The sequence below is a fragment of the Channa argus genome, chromosome 15 (assembly GCF_033026475.1).
Source record: "Channa argus isolate prfri chromosome 15, Channa argus male v1.0, whole genome shotgun sequence".
In the NCBI taxonomy this organism is placed as follows: domain Eukaryota; kingdom Metazoa; phylum Chordata; class Actinopteri; order Anabantiformes; family Channidae; genus Channa; species Channa argus.
This window is the reverse complement of record NC_090211.1, coordinates 19,508,210-19,519,943: the sequence shown is the minus strand read 5'-3', so window position 1 is coordinate 19,519,943 and position 11,734 is coordinate 19,508,210. Positions and strand designations below refer to the sequence as shown.

The following is an 11,734-nucleotide window of genomic DNA, read 5'->3' as shown; positions in this document are numbered from 1 at the left end:
GGACTTCAAACAAGCGCTGGGAAGAGATGTGCTTGGAGGCTTGTTGACTGTGACAACCACCATGACGCGTGTGGGTGTGTCTCTGAGGGGGCAGAGACTGTGACTAAAGACGCGGGAAGGTTCATAGCTGACTGACTGGTCTGAAAGAGCGATGTGGCTTGTTGGGTCCTGACAACACTGTTAACTGACCAACGGACAAGCACTGGAACATGAGGAAGACTCACGATTGGCCGGATTTTACAGCCCGTGATCCGACAAATTAACATACGTTACAGCCGATCAACTGAAATTAAGTGCTTTCCACGTTAAAGGAGCTGAAGTTAAGTTTCAAACACTAAGGACTGCTGTCCTCTGGGTCCCTGAACTGAGCCTACAGCTGAATAAACCATTGACGGATTAAAAGAAAATGGGCCACTGGGCACAGACAAGAGAAGGGCCCCTCACCCTTTCTCTTTGGTTGTATTAGTCTGTTTTTGGTCATTTCGTGTCTGTTTCAGCCACAGACTCAACTCTGTCTGCACTGGCCAGTGTCCAAAAACATTTCCCATTTCCCGTGTGTGTTCCCCCTGGTGCCTTGTGCAGGGTTTCCAGGGGTTTCCAGCATCTGTGCAGGACAGAATGTGGGAATGTGTGTTAAGGCCACGACGTGCTCGAAGAGAACTTCATATGATGCAACCATCCAACCACAATGCAAGAGATGGCAGTAATGGAACTTTACTGCTCCCTTCCCACCTCCACACAGCTGGCCAATCATGTCCAATCTTGTGCTGATGGGGGTGTGAGTGGGTTTGAGTAAACTTCCAAGCCTTTGGACTTAAATCACATGTGAGGAAAACCGCTAGTGAGTGGAAATTTAATACATTTTAATAAATGTTGGACCTCTAGGAATGTGATACTTAAATAAAATCCTCTTCAAGTTCTGTTGTTTCTCCACAGTCTCACATTGTTGGACATTTGTTCAATGAGCAAAAGCAGGCTTTTATTCTGAAATATTAAAAGCCTGCTTTGGTCTGTGAGGACAAAAGATGTTCAGAGGTGAAAAGCACATACATGTGTTCCGGTGTAAGGAGGTTGTTTCCACCTGTGCTTTTGTAACGGTCTGTGTTTCGAATGGCCTGGATTCCCTGATGTACCATAATGAGGAAACGGGAGGCTTTTAACAGGAGGTTACACAATCGTTCGTGTGGAGCCGCACACTCCCTACACCTTCCACAGCTTTTATTTTCCTGTTTTTATATACCACAAAGGACAGGGACACGTTGTACACCGATGAGCACATATCAGCCCTTGTGTTTCCATCAACGCCCATCTTTGTCCTTTATCTTTTGTCTTGTCACCGATGAAGATCTCTCACTCACTCACTCTGTGGCGGTGACCATGATGCAGGACAAAGCCTCAGAAAATGGCAGCAATAGTGGGAAAACGCGCAAAAAAACTTCAAGATCAAGGCTGAACTGGATAAACACGATAGTCAGTGTGGGTCAAACTGCTCCTCATTCGGCAGGAAGTTGTACCTAGCAATGCGATGAAAACACAGGAAGTCGATATCAGCGTGCCTGGAATTCCAGCATTGGTCTGCAGAGACACAAACCACTTCACAGCGTTGCTCAAGCATGTGTCCATGAATTAAATGTCTTACAGCGTTGTCACAGTATAACTCCATACATGCAAACATACAGGCCGTGTGTCAGGCTGCACGGACAATTAAAAGCCTTAGAAATGACATAACACAATGTGTGTGTGTATAAGATGCGCGGAAAACTAGTCCTACTGCACTTCCGCAGCCACATTGTTTTCCAGCCCCACCTGCCTCACTGCTGGGTATATGTGTCTTACCTGAAAATAGTTCAAGACTAAGAAATATGTCATCACACGCTTGGAGTTCATCCCCATGGACAAAAACAGTTTTTAGATAAATATGAAAAATAGAAAGTGACTGTCCAACTACCTCACGTTTGTTTATGTGTGTTTTATGTCATTGTGTCATTAGAAATCCTGCTCCCTGTGTTTGGGCCTTAGAGAATTAATACTAACATTTTTTAAAATTACTATTATTATACATTTATTTGTATGGCGGCTTTCAAAACACCCAGTTGTTTGACAAATTACTTAACCAAAACTAAATTAACTTCACAGAAACAACCGATTTAAAAACATCCACGTGAATGAAATCATTATCAAAATCAGTCTATACATACAAACAGTTATAAGGTGCGATTAGATATGTAACCTTGAATTTTGAAACACTTTACTCATTGTAGGTTGTCAGGATTAAAAACTTTGCAAATGCAAAGTTGACTATATACGAGAAATAAACATTTGTTGCACAGTTTGTCAGCCTGAATGTTCCTAATGTTCACTGCTTCGGCTCTCTGCCCCCCTCAAATGCAGAAAAGTAAGGGACATACTGAATATACGTGCTAAAATAATAATACAAGCTTTATTGGTACAGGCAAAGTTAGCTTAAACGTAAGTACGACACCTCTCTGCAGGCCGCAGAGTTACTGCACTACTGTATATGTACATTTGGCAACACTTGGGCTACAACACTGACAACATTGACAAGGTCCAAACTCACACACCCCTGTGCAAAAATGCATATTGTGACAGCAGACAGGACAGCAGTCAGCACCTGTGCACACCTGTCCTATAAATCGCAGTTTGGCAAATTCATGTTAGCTGAACAAGAGGCAGTCAGTTTGAGGTTCGAAACCATCTGCACATTTCGACACAGTTCCCAAGCAGCGGTGGACAGATGCTTGCTTCCTGCGTGCAACACTTTCCATGGCAATTGCACAAAGTCGGTTACAAAAGTCAGAATTCAGTGGAAGAGCTGAAGTAATTATCTGAGACACAGTGTCAAGAGTGTTTTAAAGTTTGACATTACTGAGGGCTACTGTATTACTTTCTATCACATTATAGGGTAATTCTGTTATTTTACAGAAAAATACCTCGAGATTCTACATTCACAGCTTCAGCTGACTGCTGCCCTTCAGTGAAATGCAACTGGATCTCATGTCAGATTAGCACATGGAGCCATAAGTAGTTTGAAAATCAATTGAAAAGCTTATGAAAAACAACAAGTAGCTGTTGATTAATTGTTGTTTCTTCTTCGAAAGTCCTTCTTCATATTGACTTCCTGTATTCTCACTGGGGCTTTGGGAGGACGCAGTACCCCGAGGCCGGCATGTGGCCACCTTGAGGCCAGGAGCTGAGAGGCCGAGAAGCGTAAGCGGGAGGCTGATCCCTCAGTGTGGCGTCTGGACACTGTTGCTCTGTCTGCTCCGCGCTGTCGTGCATCTGAGTGTTTTGGTTGCTATCGCTGTGTGATACAAGATCCTGTGTGGACCTGGACGTGGTGCGGCTGGGCAGGCACACATACCCCTCACCGTACAGAAGACAACTCATGGGAGAAGCAGGGTCATTTGACGAGGCTTTGTCTTCTTTCTCTTTCAGTTCAGTCTTTGTGTTCGTTGATTTTTTATCAGACTGTGATGCCAGAAGAGACAAAAGAAATAAATGATATTTAATTTATGAGGCATCGCTGCTGCTCACGTTATACTGTGATACTTTATTTTAATTAAAGGAATGAGTAGCTGGTTAGCTTAGCTTAGCTTAGCATGATGGAGGGAAGCAGCCTGTCCGTCTAACACTAATGAATTCTGCCTGTGTGTAGAGTAAAAACGTGCTGTGGTTTCATGGAAGATTATAAGATGGGCTATTTTTATCCCATATTTGTTTCCTCCACCTGGCCAAGAATCTGTCTTGCACCACGAATCCGCGATTTTTACACTTCAGTGCACAGTGAGATCTTCACATGCCGCTCACATTAATTATTAAATGTATTTACTTTAGATTTTCATCATCTTTGCTTTACTGTGCTTTACGCCTCTGTCCTGGCTGTGGCTGTGAGTGGCTCACCTGACACAGGATGTACGGTCCGCTGAAGCTCATGGACGATGTGTCCAAGCCGGTAATTCTCTCCGTGAGGTTGTCGCCCAGGTTATCACAGTTCCAGAAGCCCTCATCAGGCTCCAAACGCTTCTTGACGGTGTCCAGGTTTGGCCACAGCGAAGCCTCTGACGAGCTGAACAGAAGGTATCGTCAGTGATTTCTCCACTTTCTAACTGTTTTCTCTATGCAAAGGTCAAGTGTGAGAAGTGTTACCATGTAGATACAGTGTCAAGCACTTTGCAGATGAACGTGTCCTCACTCTGCACGATAGGCCGACTGGTGGCGGACTGCAGCACAAAAACACACAATAAATTACCACAGGAATGTGCCAAAACAACTGGTGATGCTTTTAGTTACAGCTCATACTTAGATTTTCTGTATAAGTTCCTGAAAATGTTGCTCATAATGTTCTAGAAATGCGCGTGTGCTTGGTTGTGAAATCTTCTACAAAAGGCAGAGAAGATGGAGACGTATTAAAAACCACCATGTCACACTAATCTTTCAATAGAATAACAATAATTCTTAATTCTATGTCGGAGAGTCACATTTTGTTCACTGATCCCGTTTTTGTACATGACGTGTAGCCGCTGAGTGGCGTCGTCTTAGAAAAAGATTCCAGGAAATTGACAACAACATGGGAGCTTTAAAATATGTGGCTTGATTTTAAAAAGTTGGGTTAAACGGTAAAATGATCCAGTCTCACCTTGATGTCTGACAGGATCTTGCTTTTGCCTGGAGAAGGAACTGAGTCCACCCACAGGATAACCTTTCTGTTTGGTCAGAAGACACCATAATGATCACATTTCTGTCACGGGCATGTAAATAAAGCATGTCAGCTGGTGTTTATGTGCTACGTTTCCATAGGTGCAATACAAGTTAACCTCGTGGCTTTTGGCAGTGTGATGGGAAGTGTTTGCGTGAGTAACAGCTGGAGCCATAAATAAAATACCTCTGACAAGTTGGAAAGGTGCAGTAGAAACTGAGAAATAATGCTGCCACGAACACACTGATGAGGATATACAGGAAGTTGGTGAAGGACCAGGTGGCTGTTAGGGGGTGGAAAACAAAATCAATGATGATGATGATGTATGAAAGCATGTGTATCCTGATGACTTTCTGTCCCGTGTTCTTTACTTCGGAATTACTCGCTCTATAATAATACAGTACCGTACAGTACCTGGATGCGAGGTCCACTCCTTAGGATCAGTCCATTCAGAGGGGATCCCACCATAGCTGGGACCTTCTCCAGGAACAACCAGTGACCTGACTTTGACCTGGTAGGTCTGGGACGGGACCAGTAACATTGCCGGGATGGTGAAGGACAGGTCAGGAACATCGGTCGGAGTGCAAGTCTTCGGGCAAAAGAATGCATAAACAATAGTTAATCACGTGCTGTTTTATTTTATATCTCATTGACTAAATGCACGTTTTTTAATAATAAAACGTGCAAATGATTGACCCAGCCAAGCAGAATGTGTTGAGTTTCCGTGTGGTACCAGAACTATTAACGTCCATTGTTGAATAATTAGTTCAAGTTACCATGAAGGAGTTTAACAGGAGAACAAACAACAGTGTTAATAGTACAATGAGACTTTCCCACCTGATCCTGTGTCCTGTAGTAGCAGACCTGATAATAAAGGCTGACTATTGAGGCTGTGCTCGGTTCGGTCCACTTCACAATCCAATTGTCGGCTCTGTCCTTCACCTCTACCCGCTGTGGCGGTTTGGGACGGACTGTGGACGGAGAATGATTTGAACGATTGGGTCCAGTAAATTCATGCAGTCTGATGTTCTTTACAAATAAGGCGGCAAGAACCTTTTTCTTTTTAAAAATGAAAACATTTGTTCTCCTCAGTTCCCAAAGGGGAAAAGAAGCGGGGATGCTACACAGTGGCAAACACACCGGTACACATTGCCCTTAGGTGTGAATGGTTGTATGTTTGTGTGTGTTTCATCTTTTTCATCTTGGGTTGAATCAACCATTGTATGTTTAGTTTTGGGGGAAACCATCTCATCTCATCTTATTTTCAGCAATAGGCAAAGGGTGTCGCAGTACTGGCATTCAGACACTAGGTGGAGACACTCGATCACACCACAACCCTGCGGTTTTAGGTCCCTTTTGTATGTTTATGATCAGGCAGCACACATTGTGTAGTATCTACTTACTGTGTTGGTGCATTTTAAAGGTCCTGGCACTAGGCGTTGGGAGAAGCTCCAGCAGCGTATGTTCGGGTTCTGTGACATTTAGCAAACAGCTGTACCTCAGCAGAGTCCCACTGAGATCAGAAGTGGGTGACTCACAGCATCTCTCAGGTCTGGATGGAGGGATTGTAAAAGAGGACGAGGAAGAGGAGTCAGAAAAATGGATGCATGGTATCTGGATGATGTCAGCATCGCACTTGACTTACGGTGCCGTGTGGTTGTGTCGACAGTGCAGCTGGTAGGTGATCAAATGAGCCAGTTGTCTGCTCACCTCCCAGCTACACACCACTTCCGTCTCGCTGTTCAGCACACAGTGCAAACTGGGAGGCTGCTCAGGGTCTAGGCCCAAGCAGACACAGACACACAGAGGCAGAGTTAAACATTTTCATGGACTCCCATTAAAATGGACAGTGAAGATTAAGCAGGCGAGAGAATGAGATTAAAAACCATCTAATTAAATATGCAAAGTAAGCAGTTTTTAAAAGTGTCAAAGCTGATGTGGAATTATAAACATGGGTTGCGTTTAGGTGTTGATTCATGCATTTTCCTCCAAGCTACCTTGTTCAATGTGCCAGCTCACCACGGGGCTCCAGTCGCTCCACTGGCCCATGCTGGCCCGGGCCCTCACCTTGGCCTCACAGCTGTGGCCTGGACGCAGCAAGTGCTTTTCCAGCGTCACACTGGTGTTGGTGACGTCCTTGGTCTGCAGGGAAAGTAAAAAGCGGATTGTCCTGGCTTACTAGATGTTTGGATTTAGGTAAGCACACACTGTTGCATGTGTTGTAGCTTTGTGAAAACTTTAGCATTAGCTTGTTGCCCAGAGCATCACTGTGTCTCATGCTGCTTTCTGCTCATATTATATAAACTGAAATTATGAGCAGCTGAAGGTGAAAAAAAAAGATCAGGCCTTTCAGACACTGATAAGACTTCACACCATGCATGTGCACTGCAGCTGGAGGTTCGATTAAAATAAAAGCACCGTGAGATACACAGATATGATCTTCACAGTTTAGCACGGCGGAGTTTCGTTTGGTAACAAACCACAAATAAGTACAAAAACACTAATAATAATTTTGGCTGATTATTTAGCACCAGAGGTGACGCCTTAAAGTGATGCATGATCACTCAACACAGACTAATCTACAGTTATTTTACAACACAGGGCTCCAACTCAGCTGGAAATCAACTGTTTTCACTTACAAAAGGGCCTTTAAGAGGAAACAGTGCTTTCTTTAACAGAGCTACATTCAATAAAAAGCCAATCGATGACCGTCAGTGCTTGGAAATTGCACAAGCGCCTGTTGACACATTGCAATTTGACAAGTCCAATTTTAGCTTTCATGTCGGGTGTTTTAGCTGAAGTGAAACATTTGAAGACTTTGGGGATTTTGAAAGGCCACTTCTTGATTTCAGAATCACATTCATTAATGTGTCACTTTAATGGTTTCTTACAGTCCAGCTGTTCTGTCGGTCCGTCCTGAACCTCAGCTGGTACGTGAGCTCCTTGTTCAGGGCCGAGGAGGAGGGGTAGGGGCTGGACCACGTGAGCCGCCGGCCTTCATCACCTGCGTCGTGTGTAGACAGTTTCACCGGTGTGCGTGCTCTCACTGTACAACACAGAGACATCATGACCCACTGATGTGTCACAGTACAGTTTAATGTGTGTGACTGTCACAGGTGTCGTGAAAACTCACAGTGCTGAAAAAGACCCACAGGCTGCTGTGGGACGGACGAGGGGACTGAGTCGTTCCTGAGGAAGAAGACGGTGTGTTTGGTGCCGATGGAAAATGCATCAGCTTTGTATTTACAGTGGACAGTTCCGGGCTGGTCTTGGACTGGTGGACTGTATGGCACACACAGCGTCCTGCATGGACATGACAAGACACTGAGCTGGGGGACACAAACTTTGCTCCATATTATTATTATTTTTTTTCTAAAAACCATCTTTCTCACCTGTTGTTGCTTGTCCCGGACCAAAGCTGCAGTGGCTCATTGGTGTGATCCCTCCACTCGCAGTAGACGTTGGCCTCGTAGTCATTATGGCAATGCAAGGATTTTAGCAACGGAGACACTGGATAGAGACGGACGAAATCAGGTTTTAGGTTATCGGTACTTTGCTGAGTTTCTCCTTCTTTCTCGAATAGTGCAATATTACAAGCACATCCAATTTTATTCTTGTAAAAGTACAGAATCATCAGGTGAACAATCTATTTCAGATAGTACTTGCGGTGCACTATGTTTTCCCAGCATTTTGTGATCAATATGATCTTAAAAAAAAACACACACACACAACTTCTAAAGACATTCAGAAATACAATGATATAGAGACGCTAAAATGTCTTAGAATCTAGCGTCTGTATCCTGGAACAGGAAGGTGTGAACATGAATGCCGCTGCCACGAAATGACAATAAATGCAATTTTAAAAAATGTCTTGTTTTTCTGTTTTTGTAAGACAATGAAACTTTGAGAACTCAAATCATCTCAAAACGAAAAAACCAATTTATTTCTTCACATTTAAAAAAAGGGATACGTTTTGCAAGAAACAGGTCAGATAAATGCAGGTGACATTAATTATACTTCAGTGCAATGTGACATAAAGTTGCTAAAAAAGTTTATGTACTTCGAAATTGTTTTTTTACATACAGTACAGTCAACTACTGCATGTATATTTACTGCATGCGTATTTATGTTGTTGTTTTTTCCCAAAACGTCTAGATTTAGCATTTTTTTAGATTTAGCATTTAACATTTCCAAGCATTTTTCTTAAGGATTTTAGTACGAAATGATGCCGCAGAGACCTACCATTGCTCTCTTGTACGGTAAAATGGTCTGGACCAGAGAGGAGAGCCGGGAGAGGGTGCACTGACCAGAACACGACCCAGAAGAGATGCATCATTCGCGTGGACAGTGTGGGCTTCGAGCCCATGTTTCTTTTTTTTTGAGTGTGTATCAGGAAATGCACTTAAATTTGTATAAGCACATCACCAAGATGTCTGCAGAGGAGAGAGAGAGAGAGAGAGAGAGAGAGAGAGAGAACTGGATCATTTACTAGAAATAATGAAGAAATGACTCATGACCACACACAACCAGCACTCACTTCCACTTTGAGTGTCTGCTTGTTGTGGGATATCACCACACATCCGCCTGCCTCTTATCTCTCTCTTTCACACATGTGATAGACCCTGATAATCTGATAATAAAAAATAAAAAAAAAGACACTGCTGTCACCAAACCCTGTGATGTGGATAATTATATATATATATATAGTGCAATGCTAAAAGCACAGAAAGCTTACAGGTTTAAAAGTGCACTGTGTTTAAGGAAGGGAAATAACAATTTGGAAGTGTGTGAAACAGCAACAACTCGATGAGGTTCACTGATGAGGAAGAATATTTGATTTAATTTAGCCAAAATTTCTTTCTCACGGTGCAATTTTTTAAAATTTATGAAAATTAGAAAAGTAAAAAAAGTTAAAAGTCTATTTGTCATTTGTTTGTATTATTTTGTTTAGATTTTTGTTTGTGTGTATGCTCTGTCTTTAACATCATGATTATCTATAAGTGCAACTCACATGTGTATATCCATCCTGAACTGAGAGAACTGTTACAGCCAAACAACTATGTGGGACAAATAGTAACATTTGTATAATCCTGAAGGTAAATGATGATATGTGCACAGTTCACTTTAAACGCCTTTCGTAGCAAAAAATATTCCCTCATATTGGTAATTTAATGCATTTAATACAAAAGTAAATAATATAAATGTAGATATCGGAGAAATATCTTTTAAATCATTGTTTGCAAAACGTTTTGTTCTTTAATTCATTAAAAAGGTCCTTTGCAAATTGTTCCAAAGGATAAAGATGCCAATAGATTGAAATTAAATAATAAATAATGATAATTAAATCAAATAAAGAAAAAGTGAAAGGGGACTTGAGAATTTGAGAGCTGTAACTCAAAGGGGGACATTAAGGGTCTCTCAAGCTTGACTGACTCCACCTCTGCCTTTTTTAGCTGCTATTTACAGAAGCAGGTTCGTGAGGAAACCCCCATCAGGGGATTGTGGGAATCCAACACTAACTCTGAAACAAGAAGAAAAAAAAAAAAAAAAACCCAAGCAGCTCAACCTGTTATTGTTTGCAGTGCAGCGCATCACATAGAGCAGATCAGAGCGGCACGTTTTGGCGGTGACATGAAATTGTCAGCTGCCAAAAAAAAAATCAAAGCAAAATGTAAACGTGGAAATATCACACGTGTGGGCTATTGACAGTAAAGCCTGTGAAAAGACACAAAGAGTTACATCACTATTTATAAATTCAGGCTGTTGGATGCTACTTTTTGCTGTAATTCCACACTTGTTACATTGGTACAGGACATTTCTTTCAGCCGGGAAGTGTCCGCTTATTACCAAATTCTTATCTCGATTACGAAAATTCACTATAACGGTATCTGTGCGTCACGTCTCACAAAGTCCACTCACAGTCCAGCTTTGTTTGACATCACGTTTCCAGATAAATGACGGAGCGGATCTGTACACACACAAATGTCTTCACACGAGCCCCGTTCTCACAAAAAGGCAACTTAAACGTGAACAACGTGACTCATCTTCTGTATCAACCAGCTTATCAATCCACAAAATCAATAAGTAAATCTCCCACTTACCCGCTGACATGCTGCTCTGTCTGTCAGTCTGTCACTACACCTTCTTGTAATCCAGCTCCTCCGCGAATTGTGTCGAGAACTCTGTGGGAGTTTCCTCTGTGACAAGCTCAGTTTCCCCTTTCTGTGACTCTGAAAGTCATTTTCACTTTAATTCAGCTGTTTTGCGCTCGCAGCCTTCAACGTGGTAGTGGAGCTTGCGAGGTCTGAAGAAAGAAGGAAAGCTCTAATCCGTATTTGTCACCAACTACAGACCCAGTTCTGGGGGTCTTCCAGCACTCGGAGGAACCTTCAGTTTAGATGATGTCAACTGAACTCCAAATGATGGAAAACTCCTCCGGGTGCTGTCACCTGGAGGAGTCTTTCAGCTCGAAGCAGAGACGTCTTTTCGTAGCATTAACGTACATTTACGCCGTAAACACGTTGAAAATTGGTGAAGTTACGTTCATGTTTCCTGTTTAAAATCAAATCAACAAATCAAACCAATTTTGCTCTCTCGTTCACACCGGAGATATGTACTTCTTGTGGTTTCTGGCGATCTATATTTTCGTGATAAGACTTAAGATGAGCCAGATAAGCACCGGTATCAGTTACACGCTTCCTTTGTGACGCCGTTTCAGGAGCAGCCGAAACCTCTTTATTGACATTACAGCAACACGCCGTTCATTCAACACTGTCTGCGGACCCGTGTGACTAAAACTGCGACTTCAGACACTTTATATTTTCCTACAGACTCGGCCGCACTTCGCTGCTGCGGATCGGAGGTACAGTAGGTGTAGGTGTGTAGAGAACACGTGATCGCTTTCACATCTCTTCGGCAGTGGGATGCGACACTTTGGGTTCGACGTCACGTTTTCGACTTTGAAGCGAAACATGTTTAGATTAGATTATGGATAAGAGAGTTTATCAGGATTTCATA

General features: G+C 42.7%; 1 protein-coding gene across 1 annotated transcript; it reads right to left on the bottom strand.

Annotated features, from left to right (window-relative positions):
- Positions 1-2,421: 2,421 nt before the first annotated feature.
- On the bottom strand, positions 2,422-11,484 carry csf2rb (colony stimulating factor 2 receptor subunit beta). Its single transcript, XM_067475858.1, has 15 exons — positions 10,819-11,484; positions 8,960-9,150; positions 8,110-8,227; positions 7,851-8,020; positions 7,609-7,763; positions 6,715-6,859; positions 6,363-6,495; positions 6,121-6,269; positions 5,555-5,688; positions 5,132-5,306; positions 4,904-5,000; positions 4,658-4,724; positions 4,168-4,241; positions 3,922-4,087; positions 2,422-3,489 (listed from the first exon to the last, which is right to left on the bottom strand). The coding sequence occupies exons 2-15, from the start codon at positions 9,081-9,083 to the stop codon at positions 3,148-3,150; spliced, it is 2,049 nt and encodes a 682-aa protein (XP_067331959.1). The 5' UTR covers positions 9,084-9,150; positions 10,819-11,484; the 3' UTR covers positions 2,422-3,147.
- Positions 11,485-11,734: the final 250 nt, after the last annotated feature.